This window comes from Sander lucioperca, chromosome 2 (assembly GCF_008315115.2).
Source record: "Sander lucioperca isolate FBNREF2018 chromosome 2, SLUC_FBN_1.2, whole genome shotgun sequence".
NCBI classification, from domain to species: Eukaryota; Metazoa; Chordata; class Actinopteri; order Perciformes; family Percidae; genus Sander; species Sander lucioperca.
In genome coordinates, this window is record NC_050174.1 from 12,736,640 (window position 1) to 12,760,945 (window position 24,306).

Sequence of the window (24,306 nt, forward strand, 5' to 3'; positions counted from 1 at the left end):
GCGAATGTGATGGTGTTGAATTATTGTAGGAATTCAGCCCAATCACATTCTCCAACTTTCCTGTTTCATCTTTTATATTTAAAGGTTTGTGCTGTGCTGAGTCATGAGCCAAGGAACACATTAATTTGTAATATTGAGGTATTTAAAAAAAAATAAATGTTTATTTTTCGTTTTAAGATTATTTTTTGGGCTTTTATTAGATAGGACAACTGAGGAGAGTAAAGTGGGAGTGAGAGGGGGATGAAATGCAGCAAAGGGCCAAAGGTCGGAACCGAACACAGGCTGCTGCGGCAAGGACTGAGCCTATGTACATGGGGTGCACACTCAACCAGGTGAGCCACCAGGATGCTGGATGCCCCTTCAGTTTTTACTTTGTATTAAGTTTTTTTTTGTAACAGCATCATAGATTATCCAATTCATGGGAAAAGGAGGTGTCCTATGATGGAGCCAACTGTGTCTGACTCAAACTGGGTTACCATATGGCCAACTGGCTTAAAAGACTATTGCAGAGAACAGTTATGGCAACCAGTTTACAGAAAATGTTAATTTCAGTTTCAGGTAACTTCTTTTTTTTTGTTTTTTGAAAATAGGTTGTTTTGCAAATTTACAGCAGAAAAAGTTAACCATTTCAAAAAAATCAATTTTATTAATTAATCAGCTGTAGTGACAAATTAAACTGCTTACTTGCATTGATCATATCCTACTAGCCAGTCAACAGGTCAAAAATACTATCAGATAAGCCTAAAAACAAATTCTCTCTCTCCCTCTCTCTCTACTTTTAGACAACTCAGACCAGAAATGGGGCAATCAGTGCAAATTTCTCTCAATGTACACCTACTTGAAATGTTTTACCAGCAACAGAAAAATTATTGCAATATAAACATTACATTGATTATAAACTATGAAAATGAAATAAATTTCAGGTGTCTCGTCACATCCGATTCTGCTTGAATATCTTAATTTCAGTAATGATTAAGACCTTTTCAAAATATTTTGGCTAAGAGGACAAAGTTTGAAAAGTTTTACATAACCACAGGCAGCGATAGTTTCCATGTAACCATATACATGCAATACAGTCATTTGGATGAAATATAATTTACATCTTTAAGGTTACCTTTTTTCCCACCCTCCTAACAGTTGTAAATGCCATGAATGTGAAAACGCTGTGCAGTGGCCTTCCTATGATGGACAGTAATTGCTCCAAGTTTCTGTGACTATTTTCCATCTCTGACATTGCATAACTAAATCAGAAAACTTCCAATTGTCTAAGAAAACCCATGTGTAAAAACTAGCACGTGCACACACAAATAGAAAAAAACTCATACAAGTCAGATTTCCAACTGCTCAGAACTTTATTTCGAGGGAAATAAGGGTTAAAATTAAATTAAAATATAAAATTTAGATGGGCAGGTCTGTTTTTAAAGGGAAGGTGTTGATAAAAGGAGAGTAGGCAGCCTTTCAGAAGAGAGGGAGAGGCAGTAGGGGAAAGACAGGAAGCTACAAAATGAAGTTTTGGGGATGAGCCTGGTCATTCAGGAAGTTATGTATAAAAGGGGAAAAAAAGACGAGACAGATGCAGTTAGTTATTATAAACCCCACCCCCGTCTGAAATGTCCTCATACGCAATCAGTGCTATAGCTCTCCTTTTTCGGTTTCTTACAGGAAGTTAGATCATTTCTCTTCTTCACTTGCTCTCTCACCATCATAATCATCATCTCATTCTGTCTTAATGTAACATCTTTTCCTGCAGTTTTGAAAAAAGTAAACAAAAAGTCCTTCAAAAATAAAATGCAGCAACCACATTTCATGTTCTACTATTACATATACAGTATATATATATAAATACATACATAAATATCTTACATGTACAACGAATTTTGAAAACGGTGGGGGGGAAGAGAGAACCCAAAAGACTTATGAGGACTTGTGGAGGTGGGGGGAGCGGGGCAAGGAGGCCCAAGGTTGCTCATTGAGGGTAGTGTGTCTGTTTTTTTGTTTTGTTTTAGCTTTACACATATACACACACGCGCGCCACACACACACACACACACACACACAGCCAGCCTTTTGGGGAAGGGGGGAGTGGGAAACATTCCTCAGTTGGCCCAGTAGGGGGAGTTGCCATAACTGGACTTGCTGCCTTGGGTTTTCTGCTGCATGCTGCTGGACTGACCTCGCTGACCAGGACCACCCTGAAAAGAAGTCAATTCAGTCAATAATTAAAACAATGTAACTACCTAACGGGTTTATTTAATTTCCCATAAAGTTAATGAGCCCTTTCTAGCTGCAAGAACATGTCCAGGAACCTTTTTTGTGGGTGTGGATTATCACAAATGTCTCCAACAATGTTAAAACTCAGTAAAATCTGTAATTGTATTAGACAGTTTGTGTCATTTGGTCAACTGTCAATGGAGTCATATAACCTTTGACCCCTCTAGTTGCTCTAATTTAGCTAACTCTGCGAACACCAGATAATACGTCAGAGTAATTGTAAATCACAATATCACAGAATTATACTCCGTAACAGTGATACAGCATTTTTTCTACTTAATTTTTTTCATTACATGTCATTCTGCAACACAGCAATCCAATAAAGACCTACTTTAATGATATTTCATCCATCTTACGACAATGATAGGCTAAATGCTATATGCTAAGACAAATGGCTCATGCTAATGCTTGGTGGATAAACTATACGATAACGTTAGAACATTACAATGTTCCAGATGCTCACTAGAGTGTTTTGACCATGGATAACAGCGCTAGGATACCCCACGATTAAATTTGCCACATAACGTTTACTACAGTAGCTGTTTAGGTAGTAAACTCATCTAATGCTAAGTTAGCTAGCTAGCGCACACCACATTTTGTGGGAGGACAGTGGAAGGCAGTTCCGAGACAGAGCTACAGTTAGCCACTGTACTATTAACGGATTCAGCCAGCACAAACCCAAGCGCTGATGGTCACAGTGAGCTGGTGGCCTACCGGAGGTAACAAAGTTTACTGATCCGCAGGGGAGTTGGTGCAATCCAGGATCAGACCCCCAGCGCTGGGGTTTGCACGTGGCTAAATTTTAGTTGCTAAAGCGTCTAACTGAAGGTTTTTCAGTCCGTCACCAGTAAAAACCCTGGAGGAGACACGGACATAAAATATATTGTGATATTGTGCTTTTAGCTGGCAGTGTTAGCTTGCTCATCTAGACTCCCAGGGCTGATCTGGCTGGTAAACCAGCTAACGTTAGCTTGCCGTTTGCAAATTACTTTATCAGCTAACAAACACCAGATCCATGCAGCGTAGTTGCAGCTAGCTGGCTAACCTTAGCTTGCTTGCTCGCTAACCAGTCAGTAGTCTCGATCAATGTAAGTACATTTCCAGGATAAAGCCATGCGCCGGACGTCAGGCTTTGCACCTAACCTTCTGCTCTGTGTGTTGCTGTTCTCAAAATCCCTTCACTATAGGAAACAACAACAAACTTCAAGCTAGCAGTCACACACTGAAAATGGCAGGTTTTGAAAATTGTTCAACAAGGCTGGCCTGCTTGATTCTTTCGGTGAATGATTGTAAAGAATGTTTACAGCATTTACTATCTAACTGGGACGCTTTTGGACCGATGGGGATTGCTGTGGACGAAGTACACACGACGATACACTGGTAAGAGCAAACTACATTTAATCATGTGTCCAGTTAATTTAAATTGCTCACGTTACTGTACTGTGTTATCAGTTAACTTAATTTAATATTTTGTGGCGTTTTCTTTTGCGGGGTGCAAGTGTTCCACCAAAACAAGTTCCTTCCTGAGACTATTTTGCAGTCACCGTCGCTACGGCACTGCCCAAGACGATTGTGATTGGTTTAAAGAAATGCAAACAACCCAGAGCGTTTTTTTTCTCTCCTATCCCAGAATGTGGCTGTGGTCGAATAGTCAATTTTGCTTAGGAAGGTTCTTAAAAGGAGTAAAATGAGCCGGAAGTAGTTAATTCGTTGCCATGATAAGAGCCGTTCGAATTGTCCAAGTGATAAGAAAAAGGTGCTTTAATGATTCCTTTGTTACCTCCTTTAGCATAGGATACACTGGACCATCCTTTACAAAAGGAAAGCGATAATGGCGTCCCACAAGTCCTTGCGGGGCAGCAAAATTTAAAGCGACGCATGACCATTTTCCCGGTTAAACCGGTTAATGCGAGAACTTTACTCTCGTCCCCAACGCGAGAAAACTACATATTGTATGTTTGAGTTGCTTAATACAGGGTTCAAACGCATTTTAACCAATACTTTTCCATGACTTTTTGGCAAATTTCCATGACTATGTATTCCTGAAAATGTCAGTCGACATTATACAATAAGAATAAAAATCTGTGTTAAAGTTTACCCTCAGAGGTTTAACAATAAAATGAATGACAATTTATGTGGTTCATAGTGGGATTTGTAATATTGCGTCCCGAATAGAATGGTGAGGTTAGGACGATGTGAAATACATTTATTAATCACATATTATTATGCTGTGTTAAAAAAAAAAATTCCATGACTTTTCCATAACTTTCTGGGTCTTCTTTGTTTCCAAAACCTTTCCAGGCCTGGAATTTGCATTTTTTAAATTCCATAACTTTTCCAGGTTTTTTCAAAACGTATGAACCCTGTTAATACTTCAGGCTTGGCAGGCAACACCATGCTGAGGTCACAGCTATTCAGAAAACATGGGTGTCCTATGCAGTGGACAAAATCACAGATAAACACCCATATTTAGAAAACACTTCTAATGATGCAAACTTAGGTTGTGAAATCCTGTGTCGACAGAATGTGATGTATACATAGACACTTTATTTTACCTGTCCGTCCTGTGTGAGGTGATGGTGCAGCAACTGGGAGTGGGGCTGTTGGTGCGGTGGCAGGATGTGCAGGAAGGGAGCAGGGGCATAGCCAGGAGCCCCCCCAGGGTTCAGGGGCCCTGTTCCCCCCAGCGCTGAAGGAAGGCTGAAGGGAGGCGGTGTCCCCGTGTGGAAGCCCTGCTTGTCAAATGACTGAGGAGAACCGAGAGAAGAGGTTAACATTGCAAATACAGGTGAACTTGATACATATGCATGTACAATAGGTTAAGAAATAAATTAAATGCCAATTTCATTTAGCGTTCCATAAAAATCTCTTGCCTATGCAATCATGTTTCTGTATACAAGCCTAATTTACAACTTAAGTTAATGGGCTATTCAAGATAACGGGCTGCTGATGTGAAGACAATTTTCTAGTTTTGATTAAGATAATTATTTGCAGAAAAGGTCACTCAGGTTATTTAAATACTACTATTATCTAACAAGCCAAAGCATTAAGCCTTGATCTAAACACAGGCATACAACAGGACAGCAAGTCACTCACCTGAGCTTTGCTGTAGATTGAACCTCCCATGTCAGGTACTCCTCCACTGGTACCCGACCCCGATAGCCCTGGTGCTGAGAGAATGAAAAGGGGGAAGAGGTAAAAGGAAAAAACAATAGAGAAGAAGGGAAAGTAAAGGGGTTAAGAGGGAAGAAGTACAACTGTGTCACTTCACTGATGATTGAAAAATAAGCACTAAATGTTCATTTCAACTGTTAGTAGGAAGGGGGCCAGCCAGTAGAAAGAAGCATATTAAGTGAGGACGCGCATAGGCATGTTTCTCACTTTGTCACCCTTTTGCATATATCCATTTACGTGCACATCAAAGTGCAATCACACACGTGCATATACACACACCTTTCTCCAGAACACTCTTGACTGTAGAATCATCTGCAATTGTGAGTACATTTGTTTTTCCCACAGGGAAATGCCCGCTGAGTTTGACTGTGTGTTGTTAAGAGTGTGCGCACATGTGTTGTGTGTGTACCTTTCCCTGGGCCGCTGCCCGCTGACTTGGCCTGCGACTGGGCAGAGCCTCCGTACCCTCCCTTACTGTACTCCCCACCGTGGGCTTGAGACAGGTCATCAAAGGCTGAAGGAGGAGGAGTACAGAAGAAGAGAGGAGGCAGAGCGAGCAAAGGAAGGAGAGAGGCAGAGCGAGCAAAGGAAGGAGAGAGAGAGAAAGAGCGAGAGGTGAAGAAAAGGAAGAGGAAAAAGGATGGGAAGAGAAAACAGGGGGCAGGGGAGAGAGGCGGTAAGGTAACCTGACTAAAATGGCAGTTGTGTCTATAATGAGCCGTGTCCAACTTCAGCAGGGGGTTTGAGCTATGCATGCAGCACAAGCAAAAACACACAGGCCCGATTCCACACGCACATGCAGCATTTGGTGTACATGTATTAAGGGTTGGAAATTGAATTCTCTTTTGACTCCCTCTACACTCTCCACACCTAATTTATGCTGAGGTCTTTGTACATACACCCTGCCTCTCACTATACATGTACTAGTAAAATACAGCTGTACCAACAACTATTACGGACTACAAAGAGTCATTCCTGCTAAACTTCTCAACTTCTACAAGACGTTAGCTTGTGTACTTTTGTGAAAACGGACAGAAGTGACTGGCCAGATAACCCACTAATGTCACCATAACTAGTCCAACTGTTGAAGTTGATCGAGTAACCTTCTCAACTACTTTTCGTGGCAGGTTGCTGTGACGGTTAGTGGTACGGTGATAGTTTGGCAGTAATAATTTAAGATAAACCTGTGCTGTCGTAGTTCAAATAGACACACAGCTCAATTTAATTAAATCAATTCAAAAGCTTATAGCTGGATACAATCTTCACATTGAAAAGTTTTATCATTGCTTGAATCAAAAAAATGTTTTGCTGTTAATTGCCTGAAAACGACCTCCGTCAGAGCAGTGACAGAGAAAGCCTTCTTGTTTTATCCTGGTCTTACCTGTGCCATATGCATGCTGTCCGTAACTGGGCTGATGCTGTTGGTGATACTGATTAGAGGGGTTGGCCAGGCCCATTGCAGGTTGCTTGGCCGAAGCAGGAGGCACAAAGACGGCCGGGCCATACTGAAAGGCTGAAGGAACCCCCGGCACACCAGCGTAGTACGGCAGACCTGTAAAATGGCAAGTTATAAAAATTTGTGCAATGAAAGGAGATCAATAGGCAATTGTCTTTAAGCAACAATGATGAGAAGGGCTCTTTTGTGCAGAGCAGTGTTACATTAATACAGTCTACACAAACGCAAATTGACTGTCTACATAAAATATTACGTAAAATTACGATTTCACTTGTTTAATTTGAAAATAACTGTAAAACCTTAGGCTTTACTGGAATTTCTTTACAAGAATTAGAAGAATTCTTTACTTTTAGCTTCAAGTACTCTTGACATATTTCAACAGAATCTCTATAAACATTTAAGTAAGAAGCCAAACATAAGAGACAAGATGGTAGCTTAAGCTAAAATTTGCATTCAGAGTAAATGCGAAGTGCGTGGATGATTTGACTGGAAATAAATTTGGCCAACATCCTCATCATTAAACATAATTTTACTTTTCCTTACCAGTGTATCCATAGCCAGGAGGCAGTGGAGGGTTGAGGAAGGCCTGGTTCTGCGTTTGCTGACCCTGGCCCTGCCCCTGTGTTCCTGCCTGCGGAGCCTGCTGGGGCTGGGACTGCACCCCAGCTGTAGACAAGCTGGTTGGGGGAGCTGGAGATGACGAATCATTTCTGCCAAACTTTGTCGCCTCTCCTGGACAGAAAATGACAGTAGAGAAGACATTATTGAAGTTGAAAAAAAAAAAAAAAAAAAACTAAAACTAAAAGTTCTTTGCCTGTCTGTTGAGAAGCTAACAAGAATAAGCAAAGAAGCCACCAAATTCAAGGTTAAGTGTGTAGGATTTAGTAGCATGTAGAAAAGAAAACTACTGTGGCCAGTGTAAAACCAGTGTTAACATTATGTTGCATTTCTGCCAACAATTGCCCTAAATCCTACACACGAGACCTTTAAGAAAACATAAGTACACAGTCGCTGATGGTTCTAAATGTAGAAAGTAAAGTATAACAGACGGATGTGTAGTTTGAAACGGCTCCCCCATTGTGTTAATTGTTCAGTGTGAGTTAACAGCCTATCTTGAAACATAATGCAGTAGACCTATCAACTCAACATAAAATTTGACTTACCAGAATATGGATTATTGGCCAGGCTCTCTCTTCCAGGCATAGTAGCCGTAGTACCAGGGAATGTTACACCATAATAATCCTGTGTAGGAAGAGAGAAAATAATTAAAAAGAGACTCAGACTTAGGGCTGCACAATTAATCAAATTTTAATCATGATCACGATTTTGGCTTCCCAGGATCAAATTCGCGTGATCGAGCTATATTTAAAATGCGTCATTCCGTTCATGGAACATGTTCATGTTGCAACACTACGCTTTCACTATAATCAATGAAACTGGCGACACTGGACAGCGTAGTGGTGCGTATGCTCTACAATCGTTCTAACAGGACAGTCTTCTATTTATATGTTTTACGCAAGGTGTGTACTCTGGAAGTAGCCTTCGAGTTGAGATTGTTTTAGGAGGACCCTCAAAACTGGCGAAGAAGTACTTATGCATCCCAGCTCCACCCTCTGAGAGGGTGTTCAGTACAGGGGGGAATGTGGTGACCTGCCTTCGCTCATCCCTCAAGCCAGAAAATGTTGACAGGCTAGTGTTTTTCTGCATAGTTCTGCCTTGAAATGTTCTGATTTGGTTACATTCTGTTATGAAATATTTGTTTTATTTTGATTGTATATTTCGAGTTTTATTCACATCCATTATGCAGGTACAATGCAAGTTTATATTTAGCTTCCTAAAATATATTTACACAATGTAAAAATTGAAAATAGTGCCCTGTTGAAGTTTTGCTACATTTTTTGTTTTATTTATTTTTATTTATTCTTTAAGGAGATGCACTGAATTTTGGTGAATAAGAGCACCCATTTTATTTTGATGTACATATTTGTACATTAGCAGGAATGTAGCACAATATGGATGTGAAAGCAGTTATAATTAGCCTACGTGACAAAATTAGTTTTGGTTAAAATCAACAAATAATCGTGGTAATTAATTGTGATCTCAATATTGATCAAAATAATCGTGATTATCATTTTGGCCATAATCGTGCAGCCCTATTCAGACTGCTACTTTAGGAATTTGGTGATATTGCCATGAAGAAGATAGATTCTGAGTGGTGACTTTGATAAAAGTAGCAGAAATGTAACATACAGGGAAACAAATTTGAAAAGCAACTGCTGATTTACAAAATACTAGAACCAGAGTTATATGCAGCAAGGTATAAACAGACTCACCATAGGAAGGCGAGACTGCAGCATTTGCAAGTCCTCGTATCCATAGATCTGCTGTTGAAATAAAGATTATGGAGAGAAGAATTGGTGATAATGTAGTACCATGTTGGAGTCTCTATTGAACCTCACTGTAGCTTACAAACTCAACTTTAGTTTTATCTTCTACCCATTTTGAGCTTCTACTCAGCTTTAGTCAGTGTCTCAGTGTGTTCCGTAGACGCCATATTTGATCAGAACCTACCAAAACAATTGACACTGAAAAGCTCTATAGAATAAGGAGTGAACTCACTGCCATACTTGTTCAATTCAATGTATCCACTCATGGTTAAGTTTAATGTATATATGAAAACATACAAACAGATTGATGACAGAATGAAGATGCTTAACAGTTCTGGGTAGGTTAGTCCCTTTAAGATGCCATCTATTTTTTAGCCATTAAACCCTTCTTTCCCTTAAAACCAAGGGGACTAATTAAAACACATAAAAAATGATTAGGAAAGTGTATAGTTACCGGGTAAGCAGGGAGCAAGCCACCAGGGCCCATGATGTACTGGTTGGCCAAGAGAGGGGGCACTCCTTGGGCCAAGTTTGGAGGAGCTTTACCTGGCAAAGGAGAAACAAAGACTTTTGACTTGACAAAAATCTATACGGTCTTAGAGTGTCAAAAAACTGATTAAAACAGGAAGTGTATTTCAATATGATAAACATTTTTTTATTTAAAAGAAACTTTTGTAAATGAGTTCCTGTGTTAGGGGGATGGGATTCCTTTGTCAAACTAAGAGCCTACCAGAGGTGGTTGTGAGCAGGGGTGCCGTGCGGTTGCCTGCAGCTGAGAGTGTGGCGTTTGTGCCATTAGGAGTTAGTCCAGGTGCTCCAGATGGGTGCAGACCATTGGTGATTGAGCTGCTGACAGCCAGAGGAGCTGAAGAACCGGAATGGACAGCTTGGCTGGACGACGATGAATAGGCATGGAGGTTGCCGCTACTGTTGCTCTCCTCATTACTTATCTGGTGTAACCGGACAAGAGCAGAAGGGGTGTATGAGAAGAGAACCAGCAACTGTTGTAGGTCAAGGCATGATGTCTTCATAAATAAAACAGTTTTCCTAAAGCTCAAGCTGCACTCAAATAGTGTCAAATTTTTTTCAGCAAATATGCCATGTCCTTTTATAACCACAACAGCAGAGTGATGTTTAAGTTATCTTGTGTCTTTGTGCAAGCATGAACATACACTTACAGTGAGGGCGGAGCTCGTGGCGAGGGCCGATCCAGATGAGTGAGAACTGGTCACATGACTAAAAAGAGTAAAAAAGGATTTTGTCAGCCTGCTTAAATCTGAAAAAGCCAGGAAACATGAGCAGGAGGATGGGAGATTCAGTGAAATATATTTCCACATAAAATGATTAGGATATGTGCTTGTAACCATCATCATCTCCAGACAAAAAAGGGGACACAAAACATGTATATGCAATATAAAACGCCTCCATCTGTCTGAACCATCCCTTACCTGCTGAGCGAGGGGATGGATGTTGAGTGGGAAAGTGCAACTGCAGGGGAGGAGATGTGGTGGCCACTGTCACTCGTCATAACGGGAGACTCAGTTTTCACTGTTCTAGACGACGACGTAGCTGGTTAAAAAGAAAAATTAGAGATTTGGTGATTTGGTAAATCTCTTTCAAGACTGAAGACTGCCTTTTATTAAATCAAACAATTATTCAGTCCTTACACTGCACTGTAACTTTTATTCTTGCATTTTATATCTGTATTATTCTATTTTAGCCTATATTTATTGTCTATCCACTTTAATGACTGTTTACTGTAATTGTTTCATTGTTCATTTAAAAAAATGCGTTATATAAATAAACTTGCCTTGCCTTTGTGTTGATGTTACAAACTGATTGTGAGAGGAGAAATAACAGAATGAAACAATAAATAAAACAAAGTTGGACAAGAAAGATGGACTGAGTATGTTCTGGTCTTTATCAAACCTCATCCACTTCCACTAAAAGGACTATTTCCACCTTCTATGGAATGCATTTAGCAATCAATATTTATCATATTGGATTGATTGGCCACTCCACTCCAGTTGCTGAGTGTACTTACTGTCCTGTGTGCTCTGCGTCTTCATGCCACTGTAGCCATTCTATGAGAATAGGAAATTATCAAAGTCTTAGTTTTATCATTCAGATTTTTGTCAGGTAAGTAGACATTGAGCTTTCGAGAAATAAAAATGAAGTCAGCAGTGGTCAACATCCTCTTGTCATTTTGGTCCTTTATGTATACATGGAGAAAAAGCTTTAGCCTTACTGTAAGGGCAGCAGCTGAGGGGATATCGTTGCTCTGAGAGAAGGCCAGATGAGGTGGCAGGGACCTTGGACCACTGCTCTCCACACGGCTGGCTGCGGTAGGGGCTGCAGAAGAGGGTGGAGCGGCTGCACTGGGAAGACCCATGGAGGGGGAGGGCGTGACACTGGGTAAGCCCAAGGATGGTGAGGGGAAATTGGGATCTGATACGGCTACGGGTAAGGTGGGTAAGCTGCTCATGTGGTCACTGTTTACATGGCCGAGAGAAAGAAAGATGGGGAAAGATGGACAAATATACAATAAACATACCAACTATGTGACCGAAGTAGAGTCAGGATGTATTATTACTGGTTTAATTTAAAAACATACAAGCAGTTTCTAGCTGTAACTGAGCTAAAATGACAACATCATAATCTAAACCCTTTTATCTCAGTGACCAATTGTGTGCCTGCAATGAGTGCTCTGCTTTTTGCATGGCATAAGAGTTTATGCTTAACAGATGCACAAATCCGCACTTGTACAAAATTAAAAATGACAACACACACACACACACACACACACACCTTGGCTTGGAGAACAGGCTGCTCTGTGGCTGCTGTGTGGGAACAGCGGTAGGGAGAGACATGGGTGCTGGAGCTGGGCCCTGAACTTGGGCGCGTTCCCTGGCTGACGTCTGTGCTATGTCTACCGTTCCACTACCAGCCTCAGACCCAAAATCAAGAGCCCCAAACTGAACATTCAGGCCAGGTATATCTGCTGAGCCCGGCATCTCCACTGCTGACGATGGGATCTGAGAAGACAGAGGGAAATATGTAGAACATGGCTGAATTATTTAACCAATTTCATTAATTTCATATTTGTACTGGGTAAAATGTTTAAATTATGGACATAAAGTTGTTATGTGATGATAACTAGCTAGTTGCTATGTTTAGTCAAAACAGTCCCGTAAACTGCTATGTAAATGTGTTAAAAGTATAAACCGCCGGGTGGGTCGAGTCTACTTCTCTTCCCACTCGCAGAATTAAAGAGGTACAGCCATTCTCATACATAAGAACATTCCTTTCTTTTTTGAACACGAAGAAAAAGACCCGGAGGGGGAGATTCATTCCAATTACAGGCTCAATTCTTAAAACAACACATAACTATTATTAATGTTTATGCTCCGAACTCTGATTCACCTCATTTTATATCTCAAATTGTTTCACTGTTTAATCATTATTGCAAAGGCCTGGGCTTCCTAGCTGGTGATTTTAGTTGTATTATGAATGCTTCTCTGGATAAATCCTCCTCTGCAAATGTATCAAATCCAAGGTCATCCACTGTTCAACAATTTATGTAAAGACACTGGGCTGATAGATACATGGCAACAAATTAATCCTAAAGTGAGAGATTATACATTCTATTCACATCCACACAAGTCATACTCGCCTACTTTTTCATTTCCAAACAATTTTTACATGCTGTCCAGGCTTGCCGTATAGACTCCATTGTCCTATTGGATCATGCCCCAGTGCTTTTGCATAGTGACCCAGCATTTAACATTCCCAGAACTCCAACCTGGAGATTCAATATGTCACTTTTGAACAGTGACCCCTAGCTAGCTACCTTGACTTGTCAAGCATTTGAGAACAGATACACTATTGAAAAGACTTTCAGTTTATTCCATGTCTTGCAAGTAACATTGCTCTATGGTTATTTTTGAATGGAGGATATTACACTTGTTTTGATAAAATTCTGATAGAAAAGGTCAGATTTCAGAAGAGCTTACCTTTGAGAGAGGAGGTACTCTGCGTCTCTGTGTCTTTAGCTGCCGCTGAGGGGGTTCTGTAACAGAAGGTTCCATGCCTGGCAACTTCAATCCTGGAGAAGCTCCATCTCTTATATGAGAGACAGAGGACTCATGACCTGAAGGGAATTGACAATGTTAAAATCAGCATGAACAACATGACATAGTGAAGATGGTGATACTGCCATGATCTTACAGCACAGATAGGGTTAGTGTTCGTACTACTCATTTCTTTAGCAGAGAAGGCACTGCCTCAACTATATTGTGTGCTGAATATTTGTCTTTAATATCAGCTCTGTAGCCATTATGTTTCACTCAAATATTTGTCTTATTTTATGCGGTTACAGTCCACAAACAAGACAGAAGGAACACTAAGTGTTTGCTCTCATTTCTGCTAATGTGGTTTCTGAACAGCTCAGTGCATCATGAACATGACCACACTGAATCTGCAGACACAGAATTTAAACAAATGATGTACATTTGTTTAAATAAAACTCTGAATGTTACCACATCTACACCCCAAGCAGAAAGTCTGCCAAATTCTGCAGATTTTCATTCTGAATCACTGATCCAGAAAACTGTATAACAATCTGCAGATTCCGTTTGGTGGTATTCTAAGCTTTCAAACTTTTAATGGCATAGTGTGATACTGTCCTGAAACCCTACCTGGCGGTGTGGGGACCTGTGGAGCATGTGACAGGCCCAGAGGCTCTGTGGTCGGAAGGATGGAGGACTGTTGTTGCCTCTGAGCCAGCTGGCTGAGCACTGCTGATGGTTCTGGTTGAAGCTTCATCTCCACTGAAGAAAATGCAGATCAATATACATTCATATACAAATTGTACTGCAGTGCACCGTACCTCTTGCATTGCTGTCATCAAGAACAATTAATTAAGATTGAATAGCCATGCCTTACATTTGTGTTAGATTTCTTATTTACTTTGAGAAATTTAAAAACTTACAGTGGTGGGCGGTAACAGGGCCATTCTCCACTCTCTGAGCCTTGACTTCTACAGAGGGGGAGAAAGCAGGGTTCTGTAGTGGAGGTGGCCCTGCATCTTTGGGAACACTAATGTTGCTGGCGGCCATTGGCTGACTGGCTCTCTGACCAAGCCGAGGGCCGTTGAGCTGCTCCGATGTCCTGATGTCAGAGGCAGGTGTCTGCTTAGGCGCATTCAGGGACCCAAAACCAGAACCCAGGACTGAGGACTGGGAGGATAAGAGAAACAAAACTGAATAACTGAATACAACGATACCATATATTAGTGTGTAGGCACATAAACATGCCTGTAAGTAATGGTGCTTGCACATGTGTAAGTGTGTCTATGTGTGGCTGTCTGTACCAGCGCAGCATGTGCATAGTTGGTACTAGCAGAGGCAGCATGGGCGTAGCTGTTGGCTGTGGCGTGTGCGTAGCTGTGTGTTGCGGTGCGTCCATTGTGGTGGGAATTGGTGAACACCAGGCTTTGGCCCAAATCCTCGGCCGAGGGACCATCAACTATCGCCCCCAAGTCAGAGTCCATAGAACTCCCGACAGCCACTCCAGTCTTTGGCAGTAGGCTAGCCAGGTCCACACTGAGGGAAGCAAAAGACAAGAGAGCGAAAAGAGTGTGGGGGGGTGGGGGGTGGGGAGTGAAGAGTGGAAGAAAAGAGTGGTTTGGGGAAGAGGGTCAACAAGTAGAAGATAAAAGATTAAATAAAAAGTTACTCTCTAAAATAAAGCTTGCTCTCTATAGTGATTTAAATTGACTGGATTTTGGGCAGGATGGCTTACTTGGGTCCAGGTGTGATGTGGTTTGCTGGAGGAGAGGAGGCAGTGAATACTTTAGTCTCAGACAACTGTGAAAAAGGGACAGAAAGTGCAAACACAGGCATCAGATTAATATAGGCATATGTGCTTATATATCAACAACCATTCAGAACCACATTGAGATAGTTACACCAGATAAAATCTATTAACCAGTAGATTTTAGTAAGTTATCATCACTAGACATATAATCTCAAATAACACTAGACATTATGCAGGCCAGTGCAGATTTAAAGCAATCAAAGTGGGCCCTCAAACTCAAGCAATCCAAATTCCTTTCAGATCATTAAAAAGTGCTGCATTACATCCTCATTCCAGTCTTCTGAAGCCCAGTCTTCCCCATTGCCTGTCCATGTTCCTAAAAAATAAAAAAAAATAAAACAGCAGCCAAGTTAGTGTTACCATGTCCACACACACACGTTCTCAGCAACCATTAACCATCCCAAGCAGCGATACAAAATATAGCACCCTGCCTGCTTTAATAACATTCACACTATAAAATACCGTGGAATCCAATGTATAGATTCAATTACCCATATCTGCTTACATTTTGCTTTTATTTGGCACCTAGTCGCTGATTTAGGGCAAGTAAACTAGACACAGCTGATACTTCTGATTTTTATGCTAACAATTAAGCGTTCTACAGCAAAAGTAGGAAATTGCATCAAAACGTGACATCCAATGTTCCGTTATGGTCCTTACCAGTTCCCTCAGCAGGTTCGTTGCCATCCCATGCCTCCTGGCGAGCTCGAGAGTTAGCTGTGTAGTCAGCAGGATTGAAGATGCTGAAAGAAGTAGAGAGTGGAAAGAAAAGACAACAGGAAAGAGGAGGAGGCAGGTTAGAAAGATGAGCAAACATAAGCACAATTGAAGAAAATACCATCTGGTCTGTTGCTACTGAATGAGAAGATTCAGAAACTTAATTTATCCACACAATTGTTTTTTTTTTTAGATATGTGCTTGTAATGACCATCACCACCTCCTCATCCTACTTCAGGCTTAATATACCACACTAAACATGTTCTTACCCCATTCCCTGGGAGGAGAACCTGTTGCCAGCCGCTGCTCTTCCTCTACCGCGAGCCCCTGCCCCTGAGGACACAAAACAACCAGATGACCTCTGCTGACTAGTCCATTTAAGCCTAAACTCTTCATTAAGCATTTGTTTAAAGACAGTTTACTGAAATATTCGGTCATTGACCTTTGTCAAGCATTAGACAATTCTGCTCATATTTTTGGCTTTTTATTTTTTTTTACTGCTTTTTGGCTTTTCTCTTTCCTTTATTGTGGTATATAGCTTTTTTGTGCATGTTATAGGTTTACAAAGTGAAAAAGACCAAAGTCCACCCCAAAGGGACTTACCATCTTCCAGAGAAAACACTGTTCATAAACTGCTCCAAACAGCTCTATTGTAGTCCAGCTTTTACTTCAGAGACAAACGTGGTCACTTTGTAACACATGTTATAATGCTCGCCTAGCTGCTAGCATGGCATGCCCTCATACTCTGCAACTGTCTAGCTAGCAGTCCTTACCTAGCTACTGCGCATGTGCCACTCCCAACAAAGATGGAATAGAAGTGTGATACCTCACTGTAGCTAAAACAGAGAGCTCAACACACAGGGTGAAAAGAGGAGCTGCAGCAATGTGTAGTACAACCAAAAGTGTTTTTTAAAAAGTAAACCATGTAAACCTATTCTGATATAACCTCTAAATACAATTAAGAACTTGAAAATGAGCATAATATGAACACTTGAAAACCATGCCTGCTTTATGTGTCTTAAGTTTCTATCATATTTTTATACCTGATTTTATTTTAATCTGGCATTTAGGATTGTGCTCATGTACCTAATAATACAGTGCAACGTCATAGTAGTTAACTACACCAGGATGATATATAAATCTGTGCTATCAAACATGGGCCATTGAGATAACAGTTACGGCCGAAATACATGGGGCACGGACGTGGCGTGACACATCTGCCCCAGCATGCCCAGCAAAGCGCGTCTATTAAAATCAACTGACGCTGCTGCACAGACCATGGAAGGTTATTGCGCGGCTCATCTCTATTTTTACGCAACTCGTCCATTTTTTTTCCTGTACGCGCCGCTATGCAGCCCTACAATGGTTAAAAACTGCATAGAACTGTGTAAAAAAAACAAAACAAAGTACAATCTGTTTAGGAATGACCAAAATAAATACCTCATTGTACCAGAGGCAATGCAGCAGAGCAACCTTGTGGGTGTTTTCACATTGCAAATTAAAATAAATCATTCAAATCAATGTGTACGCATGATCCTGTAGTTAAAAAGGTCTAGTTAATTAGTTCAGTACCAGTTAATATAGCCTATACTTCCAAATCCTGCATAACCAACTGCATTTTCACTTAGCAAAACACTAAAGCACACAGTGAACCTGGTACGCAACCACACTACAAAGACGGCGTCTGTGTAAAGCCGGTGACACACCAACCGGACAGCCGACCTTCGGCAGAAAAGGCAGTCGGACTGACTGCCTCCCCGAGTTGGCCAAAAAAAGTGCCTCAGAACACACCGAAGCGATGCCGGTGGCAGCTGATTGGACGAACGCCTCACGTGGGTCTGGTTTCTCCGGAAATTCAAAGCCAGACTGTCATGGCGGCTTGTTTAGAATACGATCTCATATTTTACTAAAATAGTTCACTGAAACGTGTTTCTGAAAACATTTTAAGCAAGAAATAGGCTATGCAGTTGCTGAATCTGTCTTCATTTCAGATCAACAAAGGTCAGTTAAAAAAAATGTCAGATTTTGAGAGCCATAATCCCACTCGTCATTTCCGGGTTAGCATGGAGTCCGACTGCCCGCCCTCCGACGCAACATGTCAAGTCGGCCAAAATGAAGGCCGACAGCTCCTCGGACGGACGACAGCACGGAACACACCAAACAGACTTGAGTCACTGACCTCGCCAGACTGTCCGACGGCCGATAATTGGGTTGGTGTGTCGCTGCCTAAAAAAAAAAAACCTGGCTCTGCCCCACCTACGTGACGCGTCATTAGACAGACTGTGTAACTAACCCAAAAGATCTGCTTTTGGCCAAAGAATATCTTCAAGTCAAGTCATTTGGCCAGTTTTGACAGCTCTATGTGTATTGGATTGATCAGATGAGATAAACTGAAAGAGCCTTCTGTGTGCACTCTCACAGTCGCTTGTTTGCTTTCCTCATTACTGTTTTCAAGCTGAATAGCCAATCAGATGGAATGGCTAAGGGATTGGATAGAAAGACAGTCTCCATGGTGCATCAGGGCCTTTAAAACATAACATCTGACAATTTCTTCGGAACCAGGCCTTGATTGACCTCACCATTCTACTTGTTAAAAAACCTACAAATCCGGTCATATTCGACTCATTTTCACGCTCTCCACTCTTTATTGATGAGATCCCCTGCCCCACCAAACACACACATTCAAGCAGCTGCAGGGACTAAGTGCATTCCACACATGGTGAGCACTCTAATACTCTAAATGCCTGCAGACACAAATAGATACATTGCCAGCTACATCACCTAAACATGCACAACATCTGAGACAATTCCCTATCTAAGGGATTGCAGTAGTGCTGCACAATATTGAAAAAACTGAAAACATTAATTACTTTTCCTGCTCTCTCAGATAGATCTATATAGATAGAGATAGATATATAGAGATAGATAGATCTATCTATAGATATATATAATCTATCTATCTATATATATATCTTTCTCTATCTATCTATCTGGGCTGTCAAAATAACACGTTCATTTTGATTAATTAATCTGAGAAAAAATAATGCGTTAAAAAAAATAACAGATTAATCTATTCCATATTGACGTTTGACCCGGAGCCTGAAGAGAGAATGTGCTGCCTGGATCATTAATTGGAACATTTACTTGTAAAAATCTTCTTCCTGTCAACCCTGGCTACCGAAATCTGGTGCCACTGATATGTCTGCACTTCTCTCTGATGCTCTGAAACAGACGATACAGGTAACACAAACATCGCTGGACGTGACGCTAGTTAACACTATACTCGACAGCTGCTAACATTAGCCTACCGCTAGCTAGTTAACACTATACTCGACAGCAGCTAACGTTAGCCTACCGCTAGCTAGTAGCTGGATTAAACACAGTTAAAATGCTGACAGCTAACGCTAAACGGTGTAAAGTTTGACTGTGTTTTACTGTAGAGGATTCAACACCGGGATGTAACAATCTGCAGCTGCCGTCGGAGAAACAACACAGACGGTGCGTTCAAGAAACTGGTAAACTAGAGCTTCGTGGTGCATTTGAAGTTATTGTAAATGTCCTTTTCCCATCTGATGGTTGTTTTTGTCGTTCAACAGCAATTTACTAGTGAAATAAGTTATTGTTATACATTATTATTAAATCATTTAATTTTGACCATATGGCCTTAGCAATAAACAAGCCGTTCTTTAATGTCACCGACTGTTGTTTAGTACCCTTTTTCTTTTCTTACTTTCTTAAAAAGTATCGGTTCAGGCACCGTTAATTATGTATGCGATTAATTTCGATGAATTAATCACAGAGTATGTAATTAATTAGATTAAATTTTTTAATCGATTGACAGCCCTACTATCCATCCATCTATCTATCTATCTATCTATCTATCTATCTATCTATCTACCCCCCCATTTGCTTTTTTGACTCTTGAGGTGAATTTTGCCAGTGTAGGATCAATAAAGTTTGTATCTTATATGAATGGATATGACGCAGCAAAAAAATCCTACTGCCAAAGCATTGTAAAGGAGACAGAGTTTCAAGACGGGTTGGGTGGGTTGCCAAGATCGCTGCAGACCCGATGCACTAAAAACAGTCTGCTCCGGTCTACAGTCGCACCTACAGGAGGGAAGGCGCAGTACAGTCCCGAGAAGCCGAGTGGTCCAGGCGCCGACCCTGCTTCTATTTTTAATAGTCAAAATAGAGAGTTCATTTCGATAAATTTTCGATTAAAAATCTAAATCGTGACACCCCTACAATATACAGTGCAGCCCTAGATCGCAGTTCACAAAAATCCCACTTTTCCATCCTACGCTTTGTATAATCCAACTTTGCGCCTTTGGATTCATTGCTAACAAAATGGGAACGCATTCAATAAACTAAAGAGGTATAATTTTTGAATTTCTCACCTCTGCCCCGCCCCCTGCGTCCACGGTCGCCACCTCTCTCTCCAGGAGCCACCTCAAACCCATTCTCCTCTAACCGACCTGGAATCCAACAGGAAACAGAGAAGTAAGAATATTAAAACACATTAAAGACTCATTATTAATACAGAACTGGGAGAAACACCTCTGAGCCTTTTTAATTGAACCTGACTGGGAAATCAAAGTTTAAAAAAAAAAAACTGAGGAAAGTTGCGTTGACAATTCTATATACTCATCATACTTTTATCAACATAGGACTGAAAATAAACGGCCAATGCCAAAGACACATTAAATATAGAGAACACCATTTTAAGAGACCAACAAGGAGCATTCATCTACACAATCCAGACAGACTGGAAAAACATCTTTCTTACCTTCTCGCCCTCGGCTGATGCCTCTACCCCTCCTGTTGGACGCCCCACGTCCACGACTAGCCTCTCTCTCTACTCCTTTCTTCTCCCTGTTTTCCTTTATCTCCGAGGGTCCTCCTTCTTTCCCAAGGCTCCGCTTCTTCCCCACAGTCTCCCAGGAGTTCTGACAGAGGTAAACCAGAGAATGAGCTTGACTAAATACCTAAATCAGGGCTCCAGACTAACTTTTTTTTTTTTTTTTTTTTTTTTTTACTAGGAGCACTGTAGCCCTTGAGTGAAAATTTTAGAGGCACAGGCAAAATTTAGGGGTGCACACCTTAAATCGACGCATGTCATTTTTTACATATCCCCCATTTGAACTGTATTGCAGATAAATGCTTTGGTAATAAATACAGAAACTACAATCTGCTGTCTTATTTTAGTTAAGCACAGTCACATTTTAATTGTATGATGCTTAACAAATGCACATTCAGAAATGTAAACAAAGTATAATTATTGTCAATGTACTGTATTATTGCCTCTGCCTCATACAGGCTCTCCCTCCTCTGTTAACAATGAATAAGACATGTTATCTAAGGTGTTTAAACTTCCATGGAAAGGGGATTACTGTATCTAAGTATTTAACACCCAGTGCTGGAAATTTGGAGTAATGAGGGAGTCAGAGACAGGAGCTCACAACACTCAAAACACAAAAGCACTATTGGTTTTGACGAGGTAAATAGTTATACATTTGATCAGCAACTGTGTAGTCAAACTCAAAATTAAAGTAATGTAACAGCTGTGCAACAGCATGTGCATGTTTATCGCCTCGTTTTTAGTAGTTGTAAAAAATACTTGCACGGTTTTTAAAAAAAAAAAAAAATGGTCGTAAAATGAGACCATTTGGTCGCAGTCTGGTGTCCTGTAAATACACCTATATTGTGAAAATGTTGCATGGTTCGTGGTGTTAGTTTTTGCCAAAACTCAGAAGAATTGTCACAAGAAATGAAATTGTATATAGGAATATGGTGTGTGCATGTGTACGTAAACTTACTATGTCAGAGGTGCTCTCCAGCAGAAAATTGATGGCTCTGTTTACATCTTCGTTGCAGTCATGGAGGGCTACCATGCACTCATCTTGAGTCTTCCCAGTGACCTCAATCAGCTGCGAGTGTGCAAAACAGAAACAGAGAGTTAAGTTAAGATTGCCACGTGATGCAATGAGGGTCCCAATGTCCAAGAAGATATGCTGGTGATCCAGAAAATGTGTTTGTCTAAATGCACACATATTACCTGTTTGACCTTGTCTTCAAAGTCAGCATCATTTTTGTCGTAGATCATTTGGGCTAAACGAATCTGTTCTGCTGTGGGCTGGTAAACAAAGAGTTCAGTTAGAAACAATACAACAGGAACACGTAGAACCTCGTCTCATTTTCGTATTCAAACAATACATCAGACCACAAGACAATAGGTTATATATACTTATTTCAATGCAAGACGCTACTATCCTGGTGCAGGAATACCAAGTAGGATGTGGTCACCTAAAAATCCCTTACAATTGTGAACTTACATTTTATATCACTACATATTTTAACTTTCAATATCAGTATAATAACATTTAATACTAAGGGAAGCAACCTTTGATTGTATAAAAAAAATATATATATACTATATTTTTAATTGAGCAGGACAATTCCTTAGGCCTGGATGCAACAATGTATGCAAAATGGTGAAAACCCACCTGTATCTGTTTCTGTGGCTGTGTTGTTTGTGTGGTGGTGGTGGGCAGCGTTCTGTCCCGAGTCCCCCGAGCTTGATTGCTGACCACTGAAGTCATCATATACAGTATATACAAAACAATGTATGTACAAAATAGAAAAATCTGGAGAAGAGAGAAAGAGGCACATGTTTATGGTATGTGAGATGATTACATTGTATCACAATTCTCAGTAACATACTGAATAAATGTCTAATGCCAGTACAATAAACTGAATATGAGCAGACTGAGACTCACTGTTGTCAAGTATACCATGTACGAGTATAACCCCATCTGTCGCCCCCCACCACCCCGGTTAAATTTAGCCAGCCAAGAGGGGACTGTCCGGGTGTCAACTTACAACCCTTCCTCAGTCTCCCACAAGAAACAGTGAGTATGCACCAGCATATGTTAAAGGTATTATGAATTATAACACTTTTCCCCCATCGAACTCAAGATAGCGACAAGCCATTCGGCATTTGATTAAAAGAAATAAGTAACCTAACCACAAAGGACCCTGTATGCCAAGCTAACAGTTTACCGTGGTTTATATTATATGACATGCAGCAACTGGTTAACGTTATATCTAACTAACTGGTCAGCGTGAGAACACAACAAATGAGATCCACCGGCTTTTAACGTTAGACAGCAAGGCACGGTTAACGTCAACTGTATAATGTAGCAACTGTTATCAGTATTTTTAGTCGCCCGTATTTAAAGTAGTTTATAATGACTGAATCGTTACCTTATTTAGGTGAACGTTACAAGTTCGTCGGAAATATGAGCCGCACTGGCTAACCTTCACATCACATCAGCGTTAGCCAGGCTACGCTAGCGTTAGCCAGGCTACGCTAGCTTTAGCCTGGCTAACCGCTCGCCTTTGTTACGTGTGCGATACACACACAATTCAATGTTTTATTCTACTGGCAGGATATTAGCAGTGTGACAATACAATTAAGTTAATTAACCTGTCCACCAATGTGATCGCTGTTCGTATAGCTTCACCGACTCAGGAACAACAAAATAAACAAAGTGCGACGATGTAGCTATCCTTTTGTGTAAAGCAAGAGAAAAGCTAACGTGAGTCACTTAACGCTAACCTCAGGGTGCAAAGTTAGCTAAAGTTAGGAGCAGGCGACGCGGCGTGTCAATTTAACATTTACCACGGCCGGTGTATAATGCTATGTTGATGCAATACGGTGTGGGGGGGGGGGGGGGAGAAAGTTGTCGAAAAACGCGTGGCCCGTTGTGTTAAGCTACGACAGATATCAGTAGCAGGCTAACTGCCCCGGCATGTGAACGGCCCGTCCGCATTCAACGACTGCAGCACCCCAGTACGGACATAACGCTGGGTAGCTAGCAAGCTAATTAGCTAGCTAGCTAACCATCGAAAAAGGTTGGACCGTTTCTCTGAATCGACCGATCGGTTTTCCTTAAACTAATGTAAAAGTTATAAGATAAGTCGATTGTGTCGTTCGAATTGATTTTAAATCGACGACATTAGCACAGCAAATCTGTATTCTTTCTTTTACCTGCTAACACGCTTCGCTCAGCCAGCAGCAGATGCTGTCACGTGACCCACCGCGCCGTTGTTGAACGTTGTGATGCGGTGGTTCAACACCGTGCCCCTACGTGCGCGTTCTTGTCTTGGAGCGCGCTTTGCTGAAATGTTTCCAGCCTGATGAGAACTATAAAAGTTTATGGTGATTTCCTATTTAGCGAAATTTGGCACATATGTAATTCGTAATGTGTGAGATCAGATTAACATTTGATTGGTTATGCTTACATTTTTTTGTTCAAGAAGGAGTTTACAAAAAAAAATTGTTTTCCCTGAGCCAAGGTTGTGTGAGCTTCTTTGATGGTGAAATACTAGCAGTACCACCAAATTCGCACCGTCTTTAGG

The 24,306-nt window shown here is 41.0% G+C and overlaps 2 protein-coding genes across 10 annotated transcripts in view; both read right to left on the minus strand.

Moving 5' to 3' along the window:
- Positions 1-1,328: 1,328 nt before the first annotated feature.
- LOC116056727 (ubiquitin-associated protein 2-like) lies at positions 1,329-24,056 on the minus strand. 6 transcript variants are annotated; one of them, XM_031309047.2, is made up of 30 exons: positions 23,936-24,056; positions 22,389-22,529; positions 21,941-22,018; positions 21,702-21,812; positions 20,672-20,831; positions 20,283-20,360; positions 16,152-16,215; positions 15,826-15,908; positions 15,429-15,481; positions 15,091-15,155; positions 14,660-14,891; positions 14,279-14,525; positions 13,986-14,117; positions 13,302-13,438; positions 12,097-12,323; positions 11,537-11,780; positions 11,333-11,372; positions 10,737-10,857; positions 10,467-10,524; positions 10,019-10,238; positions 9,743-9,834; positions 9,235-9,285; positions 8,065-8,143; positions 7,445-7,633; positions 6,827-6,997; positions 5,855-5,959; positions 5,725-5,757; positions 5,368-5,441; positions 4,827-5,018; positions 1,329-2,192 (listed from the first exon to the last, which is right to left on the minus strand). In XM_031309047.2, exons 2-30 carry the CDS (start codon positions 22,485-22,487, stop codon positions 2,097-2,099), a joined length of 3,531 nt encoding a protein of 1,176 aa, XP_031164907.1. In that variant the 5' UTR covers positions 22,488-22,529; positions 23,936-24,056; the 3' UTR covers positions 1,329-2,096. The 6 variants fall into 6 exon arrangements, with proteins under 6 accessions (XP_031164907.1, XP_031164906.1, XP_031164905.1 ...); XM_031309046.2 differs by having other exon boundaries at positions 10,019-10,241; XM_031309045.2 differs by having other exon boundaries at positions 11,537-11,782; positions 12,090-12,323.
- Positions 2,907-24,306, minus strand: part of LOC116056726 — a 32,375-nt gene continuing 10,975 nt past the window's right edge. For all 4 annotated transcript variants that reach the window (XR_004895258.1, XR_004895255.1, XR_004895254.1 and 1 more), the window contains 3 exons: positions 16,805-16,813; positions 15,592-15,596; positions 2,907-2,917 (listed from right to left, as the gene is read on the minus strand). The gene's annotated coding sequence lies outside the window, so the exon portion shown is untranslated. The remainder of the gene's footprint in view (positions 2,918-15,591; positions 15,597-16,804; positions 16,814-24,306) is intronic.